This window comes from Myodes glareolus, chromosome 1 (genome assembly GCF_982192425.1).
Source record: "Myodes glareolus chromosome 1, mMyoGla1.1, whole genome shotgun sequence".
In the NCBI taxonomy this organism is placed as follows: domain Eukaryota; kingdom Metazoa; phylum Chordata; class Mammalia; order Rodentia; family Cricetidae; genus Myodes; species Myodes glareolus.
In genome coordinates this window covers 104,204,929-104,226,276 of record NC_142026.1, presented here as the reverse complement: position 1 = coordinate 104,226,276, position 21,348 = coordinate 104,204,929, and the positions used below count along the sequence as shown (strand labels likewise).

The 21,348-nt window shown below is 41.0% G+C and overlaps 1 protein-coding gene across 4 annotated transcripts in view; it reads right to left on the bottom strand.

Moving 5' to 3' along the window:
* The window catches only part of Tpd52l1 (TPD52 like 1), a 101,441-nt gene that overhangs the window by 31,722 nt on the left and 48,371 nt on the right, over window positions 1–21,348 (bottom strand). For 3 of the 4 annotated variants that reach the window (XM_048425403.3, XM_048425404.3, XM_048425405.3), the window contains exon 2: window positions 4,168–4,283. In XM_048425403.3, the coding sequence (XP_048281360.1) occupies window positions 4,168–4,283 (116 nt within the window). Of the gene's footprint in view, window positions 1–4,167; window positions 4,284–19,946; window positions 19,970–21,348 lie in introns of those variants that run through there. The other variant, XM_085689919.2, reaches the window with a different exon arrangement.

Below are 21,348 nucleotides of genomic sequence, written 5' to 3'. Positions count from 1 at the left end.
ACGAGCCTCTTTTGGTTGAGATCCCTGGAGAACTAAGATTTAAATGCTCGTACTGGAATTGAGCGAGAAAGACCCAGGGTCAAGTCAGCCTTTTCCAATCTACATAGCCTGAAGGCAGTGTGTGTTCTTGGACCTCCCACCCAGTGAGGAAGAAATCAAAAGAGAGGAGAAAGCTTCAAAATAGGTTCTGCCTTCTGATAATGCTGGCCGGGATTTTAACCACCTCTTTTTTGTTTGTTTGAGTCATCTTATCTAGGAACATTGGCGGTACCAAATTGTTATATAATCACAGATTGATAGCACTGGTGCCAATACTTCCATCTTTCCAAAGCCAGGCGCGTTACCTAACACTATAAATGCAGCTTAGAGGAAGCAAAAGGCAAAGATAACAAGAATTATTGAGTGAGTGTATCTGAAGAGAGAGATCATTAGACATTTGAGGACCTTAAGCAGTGGTGATGAGACAGAACATAGACCTGAAATGAGCCAGTACTTTGTAATATAGCGAGAAGATCCATAAGACCACACACTCCACTTTGGGCATTAGCAAAAGAGATTTTTGATTAAGCTGTAAAATAACTCAAGCTAATGATAAATAGTCACTGGACACCTACGCACACACCGCTGCACCAGATAGGGTTTGTAGGAAGTTAAGGCCTACCAGGTCAAAAGAAGCAAACCTGGAGTCTGCCTGGTGCTGTCTGAGATCCTGATAATGCCTAGCCAATGAGGGATGACCCTGCGAACTGTCAACGAATCAGAACACCTGGGTGCTGGGAGGGTTTATAAGTTTCTCCCCATTGTAAAATAAACGAGTCCGCTGTATGCCCTCTATCTGACTCGCAGTGTCTGAGACATTGACACTGTGCCTTCTCACCCCCTCCCCCAAAGAAGACGCTAGGGCCCAGCAACAAGGGGTAATATTGGTTTCGTGTCCAAGATATTTTAAGAATACAAGTATAACATAATAAAAGAAACTACAGTTGTGTTCAAAGTGTGTTGGCTCTGTGGATCGATGGACTTATAGGACTGTCTGACGACAGCCTCATCAGGGCAGTAACAGAAAGTAGGGGGTGCAGGAGGCTGAGAGAATTCAATAGGAAGATATTAAGGAACCATGAAGAGGTGCAAACCGGAGTCTGTGTATCTGGCAGACCCAAGACTGCTTTGGACAAACAATCAGAGATAAGCTGTCCTTATCCATAGAAGTCTCGCTCTGCCATAGAACTGCCATAGGATACAAAGGGAGATCTCCAGAACACTGATCTCTGAGGACTCTTTAAATTGATTTGTGAATGAAGAGGGCATGCACATACCGTGAGGCGCATGGAGAAGTCACAGAGCCACCTGCGGGACTTGATCTTTCCTTCCCCCATGTGAGTGCTGGGGCTCTCAGCCAAGTCATTCGGCTTGGCCGTAGGCACCTTTAACTGCTGACCCATCTGCTGGCCTTGGAGGAGTCTTCATACCCCATGCCTAGGAAACCCAACAAGACCTTCCAGATGCAGAGAGGATCTGCTTTTGACCCAGGAGACCATCTATGGAGAGTTCAGATGGGGCTGAGCTTTTCTGTTGAGACGACTGAGAGTGGTCTCTATGTTCTTGTGGTAACTGGATCCTCACAGTGCCAATAAAACCTGAATGTATCTGGTACGCAAAGGCCCTGCGGCTCTGCCTGTGCATAGGCAGGACATTCTGTGCAAGAGAGAAAGGGTAGGGAAGCTGATTTGGGAAAAGAACAAGGCCAAGGTGGGGGTAGCAAGAGAGAAGAAACGGGTGAGGGAAATTTGCAAAGATACATGTGCCTGTCTTTTCACTGTCTGGGGGACAGGCCCCAAACAAGTGTCTCTGGAAGTCATGATGCTAACTTTAACCCTCGTTGACTCTTTATCTCTGAAGCTCCCAGAAATAAAACAGTGCACCGTGAAGGATGGAATCATGAATCCTGGTAACCTGAACACAGTCACAAAGCATCTCGTATCAGCATCAGGATTCTGACCTCAAGAGTATCAGAAATGAAACTTGCTGGAAGCATGATGCTGTGGCCAAGAAGACAGGGAAGTCTGAGAATGCTGCTGGGGACCTACACCTAGGGAGCATCCATCTCAAACCAACGCTTTCTTTTTCCTTGATAATAAGAACAATATATGCCGACAGTTGGATACAAGAGCACACTGAATTGTGTGACGTATGTACACATCCCAATAACCCTAGAATCCAGATAAACCAAGACATTTTATAGGAATCATTCTGCTACAGAAGTCTTCTTGAGCTGACACTGGGACTTTTGTAGTGAAGGATTTAAGGTCTAACTTCATGTCAACTAGCCTGCAGCAGTTTACAGAACATAATATTTAGACACTACAGTTGACATAAACAGGTCATAGAACATAATTTTGAGTCATGAGACCACGTGAGGTTAGCCTATTACCCACTAAGGTGACCTTTGTTCTGAACTCTGGCATGCATGACCATTCAGTGGCCACACAGAAATCCAGGTAAAACGCCAGAATATTCTGTTTGATGCAGTGCACTTGCCGAAATACTTTCCAGTCATGGTGGAGGACCAAGTTCTTCTTTAATTTTAAAATGGAATTCATTTAAGGGCAGGCACACAAAAACAATGCCACACAATGTTATCGACATATAGACTACACAGTGACACCTGTATTTGATACAAAACAAAAGATAGAAACAGAGTAAAATAGTGTTTGCTGAAAGTTGGGAAGGGAAAGAGGGAAGCGATGAGAAAAATGGTCAAAGGATACACAATTATTTTAGGTAAGAGTAAGTTCTGAGGTTCGACCACCATTCCTTAGGGTGATAATGCTGATTATGCATTTCAAAATAACTAGGAGACTGAATGGTCTCAGCACAAAGAAAAACTAGATGTGTAAGGCAGCAGATACACGCTGCGTCTTTATTTGGCTGCCACACGCTATTCACATGTACGGATATATCACACTGTATCCCATAGATACATCCCACTGTTATGTGTGGATAAAAATAAAATGAAAACTTATAACTGGGTGCATTGGTAAACATTAGAACCCAACTCAGAAGGCAGGCAGAAGAACTGTTAGTTCCAGATCAGCCTGGCTTACATAGCAAGTTTCATCCTCAACAAAACACAATTAAAATAATAAAATTACAGAATAAAACTTAAAGAATGTATTGCAATTCATTAAGACCTTACATGGATAACAGTGAACTAGTATAGCGTAGCAGCTATGCTGGACCCAAGGCTGTGTCCTGAGCCGGTGGAAAGGTGACAGACTGAAGGAAGGGAAAGCCAAGCTTTCATGAGGAACAAGCGCATGCCACCCTGTGAAGCAGGTGCCGAAGGAATGGTGGCGTCTACTTCTCATCTTCTCCTGCTACACTCTGCTCTAGGAGCTCTCCTCCAGCCCTCGCCAAGAAACAGACATCTCTCAGTGTGAGTCAACGGGTGAGAGGGTCCCACCTACAAAAGGCTTGGCACAGACCTATGCTTAGGATGAGATTGGCATTTTCCTCTCCTCTAGGACAGCAGGTACAAACGCTCCAGTTAAGTCCTAATTAATTGTAGCTTACCTCTCCACCCCCAGAGTCTCATTGTTCTTCAAAAGAGTCAAGTCAACTGATTTCATGATTGACATTTTTATTAAAGTAATAAAAATGTTGAAGAATTGCTGTTTTAAACAGAGATTATGGCCATGCTGTGGTTTCTTTCTTTTTTTTTTTTTTTTCTGTGTCTGTGTCAAGATTCTGTTTATACAGTCCAAACAAGCCTGGATCTCACTCCACATCGCAGGCCAGCCTCCACTCTTCATCTTCCTGTCTCAGCCTCCTGAATGCAAGGATAACAAGTACACATGGCCACGCCTGGTCTGTCCCAAAGCTTTAAACACATTCCATCTGATTCCTAAGTGCTAAACATTTACACAACATCCCTACCCTAAGGAAAACAAGAAGCACATACTTAACACAACTTGTTATTGTGGATTGCACAGCACCGCCCTCCACATTACCACTGCAGACACAACCAGCATTATAAAAACCCCTTGAAAAAAATGAATCATCCTGGAATGTGTTCATTTATGACACTGTATTACATGACAGACAACATAATTGCAACACGGGACCTGCACTGAGCAAAAGACAGAAATAGAAGCTTACGGAACATACCTGAACTAATTCTGCCTTTAACTCTTCCTTCTCCTCCTCAGAGAGCATGCTAGAGAAATCGGCACTGGCTATCGCATCCTCATCTCTTCCTTGCAGTGGTTCCGTCTCCAGCAAGCCTTCAGGCAGAAGTGACAGAACATAAAGTGAGGATCATATATTTAGCCATCTTCCCCTTCTGTAACCTGGAGAATTCCGTATGGATTCTGACTTACCCTCACACTTAAAGCCAACAAAACTCACCCAAAGAAAAACGAGAACAAAGCCTTTATGCTAAATGTGTGAACGCCAAGAGAGCAGATATTGAGGAGTCTAAAACAAAGACAAACAAACAAAAAAGAAACAATCGAAGAACCTGAGTGCAAGGGGAAAGCCAGAATGTAAACAAGGAGCTGGAGATATGACTCAGTGGCATGTACTACCCTTACAGAGGACCCGAGTTCAGTTCCCATGTCAGGTAACTCACAACTACCTGTAACTCCAGCTCCAGGGCATCCCACATCTTCTGGATAGAAGGTGCCTGCACTCACATATACACATACCTCCCTAACACATGCATATAATTCTGAAAACAAAAGACATCTTTTAAAAACTAGAAACAAAGCAAGCTGTCACCCAATTTACTTGGGTCATACAGCTTCACTTTTAGCTGCCACAAGGGTTCAGGGAGCAGAAAAAGAAGTCCACCCAGAGAAAGAAACACAGAGTGAGACTTCAGACAATCCCTTCTTCCCTGCAGGCATGGCTTTGAAACTTATAACTGAACAACAGATGGAAAAAGAAAGAAGAGAAAGAGGGAGACACACACACACACACACACAGAGAGAGAGAGAGAGAGAGAGAGAGAGAGAGAGAGAGAGAGAGAGAGAGAGAGAGAGAGAGAGGAATCGCCCCCTACCCCCAGGAACTCATTATCCTATAGTGGGCTAAATATAAGCCTACTGCTTAGATGCACTTTGCCTGCAAACATTCAGAGCCCAGAAAACTATTTTCTATTTTTGATGTGGTAACATTCAGAGGCTGGAACAACCACACATAGAGGAAACACAGAAACAAATGGTTCCCCAAAGAGAAAAAGATGGGAAGTACTTGGGGTTTTGATGCTATCCTTGTACCACAGACTACAGTCATGATAACTCAGCTTGTAACTAAAGATGCCTTTTTAGTTAAGATAGACAATCCCTAGGCGTGCCCTGGGCCACCTGGCCACCCCACTCGTTAACCTGTGATGCCGGGGGAACCCAGAGCATATCCACAAACATGTTCAAAACAACAAAAACTTTATTTATGACATCGTACATGGCAGAGCTATCATTTACACATCTGCAGTAAAAGGGATTTTAAACATTATTCATGAGGAAATAATAATGTATACATTCATACATGTCTCACAGGCCAAAACAAAGTTCTAGCAGACAATCAGTTTATATCCATCAACCTCTATCAACCTTTGGGAAGGAAGAGATTTCTCCAACAGAAAAAAAAAAGAGTAAAACATGTAAGAAAGATTAAGAATGTCTCTCTTAAACACTACCAGAGACAAAAAGACATCAGAGCATATTGCTGCATAAAAGATTAAGAAAATATCAGTTCCTAGAATATGTAGAATTTCTACAAATCAATTAAAAAATGGAACTCAGCAATCTTTACTTTCCTTCCTGTCTTCCATTTTAAATTTCCCATTCTCATCCCCAGCCCTGTAGCAAACCCATTACAGGGACCTGCCCTCACTCAGTCAAAGAAAATGTTAAAGCTAAAAAAATAAGCCAGGCAGAAAATATCCAAGAAATCTGGAACACTGTGAAAAAAACAAGTCTATGAATAATAGGAATAGAGGAGTAGAAGAGACCCAATTCAAAGGCACAGAACATATTTTCAACAAAACCATAGAAGAAAATTTTCCTAACTTTAAGAAATAGGTGTCTGTCAAGGTACAAAAAGCATACATTAGAAGACCAAATAGACTATACCAGAAAAGAAATTCTCCATGACACATAATAGACCAAATAGACTATATCAGAAAAGAAATTCCCCATGACACATAATAATCAACACACTGATGTACAGAACAAAGAAAGAATATTAAAAGCTGCAAGGGAAAAGACCAAATAACATATAAATGAATACTTATGATAATAACACTAGACTTCTCAATGGAGACTCTACAAGCCAGAAAGACCTGGACACATGTTATTTGACTTTCAGAGAACACAGATACCAGCTCAGACAACTGTACCCAGCAAAACTTTCCAATATAATAGATGGAGAAAACAAGACATTCCACGATAAAACCAAATTTAAGCACTATGTATCTAACCAACTCTATAGAAAGTTCTAGAAAGAAAACTTCAATCTGAAAAGGTTAACCACACCCAAGAAAACACAGAAATAAATGATCCCAAGAGCAGCAAATTCAAAGAGAAGGAAAAACTCACATTATCATAACAACAAAAAACAGGAAAAAAAAACCAACAACAACAAAAAACATGTTAACTGATAGTTCTCAACATTAATGGTATCAATTCCCCATTATAAAGATACGGACTAACAAATAGAATTTAAAAACAGGATCCATCCTGCTGCTGCATTCGAGAAACATACTATAATGCGAAGAATAGACATAACCTTAGGGTAAAGGGATAAAAGACCTACAGGTCAAGGGAAAAATTAAGAGCATTAGAACATTCTATGGATATATGCCCAAGAATGGCATAGCTGGATCTTGAGGCAGATCTGTTCCTAAATTCCTAAGGAACTACCACACTGATTTCCATGCTGGTTGTACAAGTGTGCCATCTTAAGACTTTAAAAATATTTATCAAAGAAAATATCAGACAATGGAAAGATCTTGACCATGGACTATTCTCATGGATCAGTAGAATTAATACAGTGAAAATGGCCATCTTATCAAATACAATCTACAGATTCAATGCAAGCCCCATCCAAATTACAACACAATTCTTTACAGGAATTGAAAAGAAAATTTTCATCTTCATGTCTCACACACACACACACAACAACAACAATAACAACAAAATCCCTCAAAAACCCAGGATAGCAAACAAAAATCATCATCATAATAAAGAACTGCTGGGGGTATCACCATCCCTAATCTCAAACTGTACTTCAGAGCTCTAGTACAGGCATAAAAACGGACACACTGATCAGTAGAATAGAACTGAAGACCTAACTGTAAGTCTACACTCCTGTGGACACCTTATTTTCAATAAGGAAGTCATAAAGAGACACTGGAAAAAAAGACAGCATCTTCAACAAATGGTGCTGGTCAAACTGGATGGCTGCATTTAGAAAAACGAAAATAGATCCAAATCTTTCACCCTCTACAAAACTCAACTCTAAATAGATCAAAACTTCAACATAAGGCCAGATACACTGAATGTGACAGAGGAGAAAGTAGGAAACAGCCTTGAACTCACTGGCACAGGAGAACACTTTCTGAACAGAACACCATCGGCACAGGCAGTAAGATCAACAATTAATGAGTGGAACCTCATGAAACTGAAAAGTTTCTCTATGACAAAGGATACCATTATTTATAGAAAGCAGCAGGCTACAGTATGGGAAAAGACATTTACCAACTATACATCTGACAGAGGGCTAATATCTATACAAAGAACTAAAACAACAAAACAAAGCAAACAAAATAAAAAACCAAGAAAACTGGACATCAAGAAAGCAAATAACCCAGTTAAAGCATGGGTACAGATCTTAACAGAGAAGCCTCAGAAGATGAAACACTAATGGCTGGGAAATACTTAAACAAACGTTCAAGATTCTTTGAGATTTTATCTTACACCAGTCACAGTGGCCAAGATCAATAAAACAAACAACAGCTCATGCTAGGGAAGATGTGGTGTGACTACATCCATTTCTGGTGGCACTACAATGTTGAAATAAATAAAAAAAACAGCCATACATATTCTATGTATGTAGTAACATAAATAGAAATGTTTAATAGAAGAACAAATAATAAATCTGAGTCGGAGAGTGGAACTGGAGTACTCTGTTGGCCACACGAGACCTTTGCAATCCAAGGAGACTGTAAAGTACCAGTCAAATGGCCATATGCTGCATGTACAAGATCAAAAAGTGGCCTGAAATATTACATTTATGTCATATACAAATGGATCCAGACCTAGATGAAGAGATACTGTGCTGGTCCCACAGTCCCAAGTTCAAAGCCCAACTAAGGTTAGTCTAGCTACAAAGCGTATGTCCCTGTCTGCATTTTATGTTTCTCTTTTAAAGACCTGACTTAATTGACAAAGACAGAGATTTATGTGTACTATGACAGCACCCTTGTGACCTCATACTTCTCAGTCCTCTAGTACTAGGGATTAGTGTCTACTGTATAAACCTCAGGAGGTCTATTTGCGGCACACCAGTACTTCCCTGTACCTGTTGAAATAGGAACCGTCAATGTGTTGGCAGCTAGAAATCAAGAGATGAGCTCTAGGTTAAATAATACCTTTAGCACTGTGAGAAAATCACCTATTGCATCTGCATATTCTCAGGGCATCTCCTCAGTCTGGGGATTTGGCAATGGCTTGTGGCCTTAGTTGAAGTTCTACAGACAACTATACACCAAAATGATCATTAAACTATGTTTTTGGATCAATCATACATTGTTAGCAAAGACTAGGGAGTTGCAGATTTCCTCCATATATAAACTAATCTTGTACTATACCCATGAACTAAAGAGGTCCAGTTCTGTCCCAAGTGAAGGAGGAAAGGTGTATTCTTTCAGAAAGAGCACAAAATTATCCCAAGATTTAATAAAAGAAGGAATGCAATAAATCGGCTTAAATGAAAACTTACCATGACTTGAATAATAGATTTAAGACTCTAATATTTATTACCTAATTATATTTTCTTCATAATGTGAGGTAAAAATAAGTTCCAAATATCTGCTTATTATCAAAGGGATAAAATATTGAGCTAATCTCATTACTGTGGAATTTATGATTATCTTCAAATGCACAAAAACCTTAATACAAGGTGATGTGTGGAAATTAAAGACATAAAATATGCTTAGTTATTAGTACCGTACACTCTGCATACTCACTTAACTTATCCCTCAGACTGAAGCATTATTTTTCATGGACTCCATCATTCTGCTGTTTTTCTTCCATCTGTGAGTAGCCCTTATCTAATCTGTTACCGCATTGTGTTTCCTGTTGCCCTGGCGTCCTGGCAAAGGCTTCAAACGCCAGGAGTGGTACAATGGATGCCTTACATCCTCGCATCCTGAATTCAACACTTGAAACCTGCTGCAGGGCTTGCCAAGAGATTCTAAAACTGGTTTTTCTGAAGCTGAGGCCCACTCGCTCTGGCCTTTGAGACGGGTCAGAGGGGGGCAGGGAGGCAGGGTCATATGGGGAATTTCCACACACATTAAGTATTCAAAAAAGATAAAACAGAAATTGATCTTTCAAAACCTTCAATAATATCACGTTTCCCACATACTATATTTTGTTCTTTTAAAAAGAATATGATGATGGGATGTCCCAGGCGGCTCATGGAGTCCGGCAAGGATGGCCATGAGTCCCTGCAACGCCATGCGGCCGGGGGAGTCAGGCCGGCGGTTACGACAGATAAAAGGCTCACAAGACATAGTAAATAAGCATAAGGGTAAACATTTATTACTTAAAAAGAAATAAAAAAACAAAAAAACAGAGATAGACAAATATAAAGACATAAAGACACAGAGACAGAGAGAAACGTGTGCACACGACAGGAAACAACCACACAAGAGAGAGAGAGATGGCGAAGGGGGAGGTCAGAAGTGGCTGGGTGGGCGTGGTTAGTTCTTAAAGTGGCAGCAGAAGACTAACACTATACAGTATACACAGTCTCCCTTCATGCTCACTCATCAGAGCACCTCTTAATTGACAGTGTCTTAATTGACAGCATTAAAATCTTTCTTAGTGTAGATAATCTGATAGTCATTTTCCCATCTTTGACATTTTAGGCCTTAAAATCATATAGCAATAAAGGGTACTCTATGTGGGGGGATTTGTTCCAGGACTCCATGACATACCAAAGACTTCAGATGGCCAAGTATTTTATATAAAATAACTTAGTATTTGCATATAACCAAGGCATTTCCTCTTGATACTCAAATAATGTCTAAATAACTTATAAAATACAATGTAAACATTATATATAAAGTTTTTATACTGCATTATTTAGGGAATAATAGAGGGGATAATTAAAAATGTTTTAATTACAGTTTGTGTTATTAACTTTTCTTTTGCTGTGATGAAATGCCATGACCAAGGTGACATACAAAAGGCATCATTTAGGCTTCTAGTTCTAGAAAGGTACGAGTCTGGCAGCACAATGACAAGCAAGCACGGGGAGGAGACACCAACTGAGAGCTCACATTTTGAACCCAAGCATGAAATAGAGCAAACTAGAAATGGTACGAATCTTTAAAATTGGAAAGCCAGCCTCCACCGACACAATTCCTCCAACAAAATCACAACACCAAGCCAAAGAGTGCTGACAACCTGGGGACCAAGTGTTCAAATACATGAGCCCCTGGGGAACATTCTCATTTAAACCACCACAAAGTTGTTGGATCTGTAAGAAACTACAAATATAGAAGATAAACTATCTAAATACACACCCCTGTTACTGAAAATGAAAGCACATTGTTTTGTAACTTGATCTTTTTTTCCATATAATTTTCTCCTCTCGTTCTTAATTATCTCATTTAAAACTGACCATATCAAAGGACTCAATTGGTCCTGCAATGTGTTTAAAGTTGATCTTTCCCAATCTAGTCATGAAGTTTACGACAACACATTAGTCTGTTTGTTATGGATTTTTTAGGTATCTCTTTCTTTGGACCTCTAATGACACATGAATGAGAATTGCTCAGTTCTGCAGATTTCATCATAATATCTTAATTAGTGGTTTATTAAGTGACTATATGGAAAGAATCTGTCTCCAGGGAACAGACCACTGCAGAAAAAACTCCTTTCAACTTTGTACTGTGTCGTCTTAAACCTGTCTTTTCATCTAGAACGTAGGAAAAACAATGTTATTCATAAGAATAGCTTATAAGGGATTAGAGTCTTGCCAAATGCCCAGTACCTGACATATGATAATCAGTAAATACATTAGTTCAACTTTCATTATAATAAAGCAACATTATTTTTATTGGAATCATAAATTTCCATGCTTTGAGAATAAAATAAAGTTATTACTTTTTTTGACCCCCAAGTTATTGAAAAAAAATTTCTCTATGGAGATAAGTTGCTAACATATAAATCCCTAAGGAAAACTACTACATGTCAGACTTAATGAATGAATTCACTAAATGAATGCCCTAAACCAGTGGTTTGCAACCTTCTTAATGCTATGGCCCTCTAATACAGTTCCTTCTGTTGTGGTGATCCAAACCATAAAATCAAGTTCATTGCTACTTCAGAACTACAATTTTGCTATTTTATGAACCATAATGCAAATTATCTGTGTTCTCCGATGGCATTGTGGGTCTCGATTCACAAACTGAGAACTACTACCCTAAACCATCATGCTGTGTGCTCCATCTTCTGATCCTTAGAAGGGTACCTTTCATTCATTTGTCACTGCCCCTCCTGGTCATTGCTTAACAGACTAGAAAGGACACTGAAGTAGCCCTGCGATCCACACTTGGGGTGTTGAACTAAGGTGGAAGAGCCAGGTAAACACGGTTGACTCTGGTATCAGCACCATGGTAGAATGCATGTGGAAATCTCCCTCAGAGCTGCCCTGAATCCTGTCCTTTGAACAAACTTCAGGGAGAACTTACAGACTTTTCCTCTAATTGGATGCACTTACTCTTCCTTGCTGGGAGGCCTGATTGTCTGACTTCTGAATGTCTGAGTTTTTTCTTTATCCTTAAAATAAAATTTATAGTTTTTATTCGAATTCATCTGGATGTCTTCTTTTTTTTTTTTTTTAAAAAAAGGCAATGCTAGGTTAAACAGAGACATGACATCACAGAATCCAGGTAAAAGATAACAATCGTGAGTTCTTTTCCATATTTAGCTCTACAATATCAATGCCTAGCCTTGACCTTAAGTTAAATGAACTAAATAGGGAATAAATTATTGGTTACTTTCCACAAACCCTGAGAAGTTATTTAGTCGTTTTCACAGACATGAAGGTCTTGTCTGGAATAAAAGGCCTACTAGACTAAACTCTCCGAGACCAACACCAGGAGGCACTTTCCTGCTTTCCTCTCCAGGTCCATCCCCCTCCACTTTGCCTTTGATCATCAGTTAGTCCAGTACTCCCTAGAGAAGCAGTGTTTCTAGGCAATTCAGTTTTCAAAAACGGATGAGACTACAGTTACCAGCCATCGGTCTGTGGTCTCCACGCCAATTCTGAAGGGAGATCTTACCATCAAGGACAAGGATTTCAATAGCCTGTCTGGAAACATCTTACCCATGCATGGTAGAAACCCCAGTGTTGTGGTTAAAAATGAGAATGGGCCCCATAAACTCGTATATTCGAATTCCTTGTCCACCATTGGAACTGTTTCAAAGGATTAGAAAGTATGGCTTTATTGGAGGAGATATATTATTCAGTAATATATATTACTGGGTTGGGCTTTGAGGGTTCAAAAGCCCACATCATTCCTAGTCTGTCTCTCTGTCTCTGTTTGTCTCTGCCTATCTCTTTCTGTCTCTCTGCCTCCAATTTGTGAATAAGATGTTGGCTCTAAGCTACTGCTGCATCACCTTGACTGTCTGTCGCCATGCTTTCTGTCAGGATGGCTATGGACTCACTCTCCTCAACCGAACACAAGTTCCCAGTTAAGTGCTTTCTTTGGTAAGTTCTCCAGGCTGTGGTGTCTCTTCACAGCAGTAGAAAAGTAACTAAGATGCTCAGGTATCCCGACTAAGCCAGAAGAACTGCAAATCCTTTTGCAATCATTCTGAATTGCTTGAAAGAGCAAGCGAGAATCTTTAGAAGGTGGAGAATACAGGACAAGTTTCTTGGGAGTTTCCTGAGGAGTCTGGATTTGAGAAAGCTGGTACAGACCACACAAATGGGGACTTGTTCTTAGGAATTGTGCCACCCCCTTTCCTTGCTATGTAACACAGTATTTGGGCATTCTCAACACCATAGTTGAGGTCTTGGCTTATTGTTCCTGGACATTTACAGTAGGGGCCTCTTTTTTTCCATTTTTTTAAACTTTATTTTTGGGGATTGCATGTCAAGGATTGTCAAGCTTTGTCCTGCATAGAATACTGATGCACAGCAGAACCCCAATGATAGGAAAAAAATTAATCTCTCAATGGAGAGGAAACCACAGCAGGGTCTTCTCAGGATTGTTGCAAAACAACTCTTATTTACATTAAAAAGAGAAGGAAAGAAAGAAGGAAAGAAAGAAAGAAAGAAAGAAAGAAAGAAAGAAAGAAAGAAAGAAGGAAAGAAGGAGGGAGGGAGGGAAGAAAGGAAGGAAGGAAGGAAGGGAGGGAGGGAGGGAGGGAGGGAGGGAGGGAGGGAGGGAAATTAAATCCAGAGGAGAACATACATCATGAAATCTTGTTATCAGAAATCTATCAAGGCTATGAAATTCTAATTTGATCAGGAAAAAACACAGATAGGTGATTGCAAGATCCTTGAGAAAGGATCATATGAGAAAGTTCAGTTAGAACTCTAGAAAGGAAGAATTTAAATTGTACTCAGAAGGTAATAAAAGCAGAATTTTCTATTAAGTCTCCAGAAGAGCACAGCAGTGTTCTGATCAACACCATGAACCAACAGGGAAATGCGAATTCAAACCACAAGGAGCTGCTTCAATGTGTCTGCTGTAGTTTCTAATCTGGAACCTAGGCCTCATGGCAATCTGATGGGGAGAGTTCAGCTGGGTTGTGGGGTAGGTGGGGCAAAGCTAGAGGGATGGTTCACATATATTGGAAGCACAATGGAAACAAGGTGCATTTGCCTTCATGAAGACAAGGATAAGGAGGACTCTCTACCCCACCTACTCTATTGTACCTATCATGTGTCAAGCACTGGGCTTTACCTTAGCACATGCAAATGTCATTTATCTATTACGTGGCGTGTGTATCATTGGGGCCCTCTTGACAGGACAGCACAGACCAAGTCAGAACCAAGGGCTCATTTGGGTCATCTTACCCAAAGTGACAACTGATAGTTATGTGGTCAAGTTGATGCCAGGAATCATTCAGGACTAAACCTGAAGCCCAGGATCTGAAACAAATCGGGTGTACTTTTCTGACAAACTAACTAGCTAGATGCAGGTAATGTCTGGTTCTATCAGCCCAAAGTTGTTTATAGGAAGTGACTAAATAAAGCTCTTTGGGCAATATCATCAGCCTGGGCCTCCTCATCACACAGCACCTGTACCCGTACCAGGCCCTAGATGCTCTCTCCCTCACGCTGTGTCTCTTTGATTTCATGTCTGGTCATTGTCTAGGACATAAACACCTAAAGAGCAAAATCATGCTTTCCTACCCAAGCACCAGAGCATATTAACTTAGCATGGTCATTTGTCCTAGAATAACAGTTGAGGAACATAGCTACCAGTAGCAGCTTCATCCACAGATGGCAAAATGCCTCTGAATCCAACAACCCCAAATCCACACCTGGATGTCACATTAAGGTGTACAAGGGAGAGGACAGGTGACTATGGAATTTCAAGAGATCACAAAGGTAAATTTCCTCTCCCATCAACCCCTTCTGGGAGCTTCCGAACTGTCTAACTAGGATAGTTTCTGTCACCCGACTTACGATGCTAGGTGATGGTAGGTCTCTTCTCTCCGCTATGTCCCCTTTCTTCTCTTATAAAAGCATAGATGTCTTATAACTACACAAAGGACTTCTCTCAGGCTGCTCTTTGTTCCTCTCTAATGATAATTCATTGACTTTGAAAAAAAGATAGCGAGGAACCCTAGACTGTAGACTGCAAGAAAACAGCGCATTTTATGTACAGCATCAGGGGGTGTTCTCTCTCGGAACCACGCCCAATTATATATGTTTCAAAACTTAGGTGAAATTTTTTCCTGACTGAAATTGCAATGAAAACAGCGTAAGTTGACTGGGGGAACCGTTAGAAGCTTTCAAGGAGACAAGCAAAAAAAGAACAATTTTGTTTTTAACCACATGGTAGGTACAAAGTATGCCCGTAGCTTCTCTTATCCTCCCCAGAAACACATTAGGCCAGTGGCAGGATGACTGACCAAAGTTCTGAGGTTTTGCCAAGCCTGCAAGTTATCAGCTGCCCTGAGACAATCTGGAGGTTGCTGACAGAAGATCCAGAACTCCCGAGTTTGTGACTCATGTCTGAATGAGAATCGTGAACATCACATTCAGGTAGGTTTCCTTTGCCACCAAGCCCTGTAGAGGTGACATCAAAAGGACATTGTGCACACAGCGGGGGTTGAGCTCATTTGAAGAACCCTGAGCTCAGGGAATCTGAAAATTTAGTAGCAAAGCCGGCTGCTCTTTGCTCTGGAGGAAGGCACGGCCTGTATTATGCCAGATGGAAAGTGGGCTTGACTTCTGCTTCCCCTGAAGATACTATCTCTCTCCCTCCCTCCCTCCCTCTCTCTCTCTCTCTCTCTCTCTCTCTCTCTCTCTCTCTCTCTCTCTCTCTCTCTCTCTCTCCCCCTTCCTCCCCCCTCCTTTTCTCCTTCCTTCCCTCCCTCCCTGACTGTTTTCATGTTTGAAAAGGCATACCTGGAAAAACAAACGAACAAGCAACAACAACAAAAATATCTCTGCTTGTGCATTTGAAGAAATGCAAAAGATTTTTGGAGAATCCTCTTTGAAAAATGGTATTTTCTCAATGAAGAAACACCAGTTGGAGAAAATTTGCTGGTTTTCCCAAGTTCATGAAAAGCTGTGAGGTAAAAGAGCTCATTGTTTTTCACCTGACCACACCATCTCATGTGGAAACTAGATAGGAATAAAGTATTTCCCTATCCTATCCTATCCTATCCTATCCTATCCTATCCTATCCTACCCTACCCTACCCTACCCTACCCTACCCTACCCTACCCTACCCTACCCTACCCTACCCTACCCTACCCTACCCTACCCTACCCTACCCTACCCTACCCTACCCTATCCTACCCAATCCTATCCTATCCTATCCAAATTCCCATCTCTCTGCCTTAGGGATTGGCCCTTATAGAATCTCAAATTCTAGAGCTTTGGTAGCCAAGGCCTCCCCAATGAGTAGAGCCCAGGGTGGATCTTGTAGTTTCTGAAGTTGTCTAAATCGTATTTGTTTAAAAATAGCCTAAGTACTAAAAACACTCAGGCTAACCATCCCGCCTTCTGAGTGCTGGACCACCCAGCCTTCTGAGCGCTGGACCACCCAGCCTTCTGAGCGCTGGACCACCCAGCCTTCCGAGCGCTGGACCATCCAGCCTTCTGAGCTCTGGAGCACCCAGCATTCCAAGCGCTGGACCACCCAGTAAGTTCTGGACCACCCAGACTTCTGAGTTCTGGACCACCCAGACTTCTGAGCGCTGGACCACCCAGCCTTCCGAGCACTGCACCACTCAGTCTTCTGAGCACTGGACCACCCAGACTTCAGGGTGCTGGACCACCCAGCCTTCTGAGTGCTGGACGGACCACCCAGCCTTCCGAGCGCTGCACCACCCAGCCTTCCGAGCACTGGACCACCCAGCCTTCCGGGCGCTGGAACTGTGCTGTCCAGCATAACTTCTATCCTTTCTCATTTTCGTGACAACTCCAACTTCTCACCACATGCTCGACTCCAGTAGGAGCCAAATTTCATCTCCCTGTTTGCATTCTTTTCCCACAACTCAATCTACACAACACTCAAGTAAATATTTTGAGATATTGCTATCATGTCAAAATTCAGTTCAGGAAACAGCCCACGGATGACGTCCACAGCGTCCAGTCTAAATGTGAACGTTATACATACGGCCAGCTGTGAGCGATAGTCACTGCTGCCTGCCTAGGATTTCCCACCCATGCTCCATCCCAGCCAGGCTGTCTGTCATGCACAATGCTTGTCAGTAGTGTTTTATTCGTTCCTAAGTGTTTTCTGTCAGGTTTGAAAGCCCTTTTCCACTTCCTCCATGGTTTCTTTTCCAAGAAGTCTACCAAGCTGTCAGTAACACTTGAAAAAAATAACATGTTAAGTGTGTTAATTTGACTTGAGATATTGACTCATTTCCTTTTCTAAACATTTATGTATACACTAAAATATGCTATAACTACATACATATATAATATAAACTACATTACAAAATGCATTATAAATTATACCAAGACACACAATAATAAATATTACTATAATTATAAACGAACAAATTTAAGAAACAAATATTTCAGGTACTGTCTAATGTTTACTGTCCTTCTTAAAATATGAAAGATTTATGAGTCACCACTACTAATAATATTACTTTCCAAGCTTGGTTCCATTTAATAATGTGACAAAATACAGAAAGTATATGTACAATGATCAGCCTGCAATTATATAAATCATATGAACAAAGATTTTTGGATTTTTACCAATAGTTTTATCTCAAGATAATTCTTAGGTTGCAGTGATTAACTTAAAATTTTAGACTGTGTCGTCCTCATTTTATATATAATGTGTAGGTGAAAATACAAACAGATGATTATTGTGACAGATTAAATCACAGCTGTTGCTGCAGAGAGAAGTAATGAACTATTGTGGAATGAAATCAGCAAATATATGGAGTTATTTCTGCCGACTTCTCATTATCCCAAACAGACAAGGACTCTCTTTTGACTACCAGAGGAAACATATCACTGATGCAAAATTCTCCGGCTAACTATGTACTAACCCTTAACTGTCTGAAAGTCTAAATCAAAAATTCACAGAAATATCAAAGATATAAGAAAGTATATGATTTCAAATTGTTAGTCAAGTGCCACTTGTAGCTAAAAAGTAGTCACTATACAAGGGACTTTATAAATCGTTAAAAATTCCCAGGATGCCCATTCACCTAAACTATCACTTCCATGGTCAAAAATGTGACCAGGAATAAGAACCTGGCCTTGAGAACCTGGCCTGGCTTCATTTACATAAGGCTTCTTGGTCCCCATGCCCAAATTGTGCCTATAGGATGGTCAGGAAAGCATTGAAACTGCTGAGAATTTGGAGCAGTAGCCAGGACCTGCCCACCCTGGGGGTATGAAAATACTTTCCAGGCCCAGGAGAGTGGCTTGCCTCAGCATATCATCTCCCTGAGCTAAGGACAGGACATGTCACTGTATGAAGATACAATGTTCATTACTCTGTATGAGCAGTGGGGCCACCAGGTCAGAACCCCAGGCTAACTGGGGTTAGCCTGTAGAGAGAGCCCATATTCTTTTCCAGGCTGTCATCTGTACTTGTCTAGGCTCAGAAATTTTAGTTCACAAGTTGAAAACCATATTTTATTCTCTCTCCCTCCCTCCCCCCCTTTCTCACTCCCCGCTAACACTTCCTTCCCTCCTTTCCACCCTCACTCCTCCCTCCCTCTCTTTGGATGATGCTGGGGATCACACCTAAGGCCTCATGTACACAATTACTCTACCAAATGATCACGGACCCTTCTTCATATTCTCAAATAAAACAAATGCTAAATATCCAATTCCTTGTAAAAGTCATACAATTAAGATAAATGAACCTGGAGGTTAGGTTCAATTGGTAACGAAAGACATACACAAAAAAAGGAGATCAACTGGTGGGTGACAGTTTCTGCTAGCAAATTTCCTTGGAGACGGATCTGTCTAGCTGACCAATTATCGCACGACAAGTTCTGCATGTTTTGCTTGCAACAAAACATGCATCGATATGGAGGGCCAAAGTTATCTAACAAGGTTGGTGGACAGTAAAAAAAATTGGACGACTTCACAGTATTCCGACTCGTAATATTGTATTTCAATTGCATACTTCACTGAATTTTTTCTCTCTTTAGACTATGATATGCCTTATTCTTTGTAGTTGCCTATATTCTTCATAGTAGGTCCTTAGCAAATATTGATAACTTAATTAGCCATCTTAAATTTGCATATGTACCTTCAAATGCATATAATACTCAGGAGAGCTGTTGATGTCTTGCTTCTGTAATTTTGATGATGAAATGACCAAGGCTGGATCCAACACGATGGTCATTGGCCAAGATGACAGTTAATAAGTGATAAAGGAAGTGCCAGGCAGTGCACATCAGACTATCTGCTCTGTGGCCACCATCACTCTTTCTCTTCGAGAATCTTGCCCATCTAGGTGACATGATGCTTGTTTTCATTCTAGCAATATGCCGCTCAAGTCTGTGTCTTCATTTTCCGATATACAACAAACACCCGACACCCTCACCCTCAGGAAAGCTCTAGGTGAGTAAGATGAGAGACATTAAACAAGGTTGCACACAGCATGATAGATGGCCCTGGAATTTTAGTCTCCTTAAGTGACAGATGACAGCCACAACAAGGTCTTACCCAAGAGCCTGACAAGGTGAATCCTGGTATTTATCTGGGACCATTTGTATTAGAATCGTTGTAAATCTCAGGACAGAGGTGTGTTAGGTTTTCAACCCTCATTGTTTATGTCAATGGCAATCTATCAGTTTCTTTTAAAAAGCTTCACTTGCCTGCAAATACTACTGACATTCAAAAAAACAAACTAAACTGTTTTACCATGAGGTCAAAGGAACAAGTATAGAGGAATCAAGTTTTCTTAAAAAAAAAAAGAAGAAGAAGAAGAAAAGAAAAAAGAAAAAAGACCAGAGGGTCTTCATTCTTACAGTGAGTGTGCAGGTGTGTTCTTCCCGGAACTGCCTCTGAACTTCACTCTGGTGAGGCCGACTTGACTCAACCAGTGTGAGCTCTTGAACCCTAGCTTTTATTCCCGACACGAGGTCACATGACCTTGTCTGCTGATATTAGTCTTTCAACAACCACACTCAGAACCTGGAAGATACAGTGAGTCAGTTTTCATTGAAAGGGTTATAAAATATTTATCAAAAAGCCCCCAGCTTCTCTAATCTTCCCACATTTCAAAAATCAAGATTAAGGCATTTCAGTTATTTTTGCTTTGTTTTTGTTCTAAAAGATTATTTGCTAGTCTTGAAAGACATCATTTGACACATGTCAAAATAGAAGCACGCTGGATAAAACTACAAGACAAAAACAACCCCAAAATAAAGTCATAAAAACACCACAGCCACAAGCTGATGACTAAAAATGTAAATACACAACTATAGAAAAAAACCAAAAAAATATTTAATGTTCCTGACCAATAGACTCCAGGAACTTCCTTCTGAAGGAAGCCTCCCATTGCCTAGGGAAATGTATAAACGGCTACAGGAATGAGTAGTGAACCACCCAAGAGAGGAACCAGGGAAGGTTTTAAATCATCTTTCTCCTCTCTACAGGCCTTCCTTCCATAACACAACCCCCCCTCCCAGTCATAATCACCTCGTGGGGCTGGAGAAGTGGCTCTGCCACTAAGAGGACGTGCTCGGCAAGCGTGAGGTCCTGCGCTCGAATCTCTAGCACACAGGTGAAAATCTGAGGTTGGCTGCAACATCGCCTGTTAGCCCACCCGTGGGGAGCGGATCCAGGAGGCTCATTCACAACCACTGGCTGCAAGCCTAGCTCTAGGTTCAACAGGACACCTTGTCTCAAGGGAATAAGGCCTGAAGTCAGGGAGCTGACTGCTAGCCTTCTCCTCTGGACTCTGCACCCACACGTTTGAGCATGCATACATGCACACACACACACACACACACACACACACACACACACACACACACACACAGAGAGAGAGAGAGACATACACACACACACCTACCTCTCCCGACACATACCTCTTTCTCTTTCAACAGCAAATTATCCTTCATCAAACTTGGAAAGGGAAGTCAAGCCTGAAGAAAGATAATTCTCTAAATTCAGCAGCCAGCTCGCAATTTTATCACAAGCAAAGATCTGATTTATATTCCCAAAATCTACAGAGTAATAAATTCTTTGGAATTCAAACTCACTAATAAAAATTAGTACCTATTTTGCTTTTATTTCATTTTTCTTTTTTAAAAAATCCTGTCTTGTCTTTCCACCTTCTTCCTTTTTAAAACACCAAAAGTAGACTTCAGAATTGGTCCTCCCAGTCACATACTAGGTGATGTGAATTTTCCTGAGAATACCCAG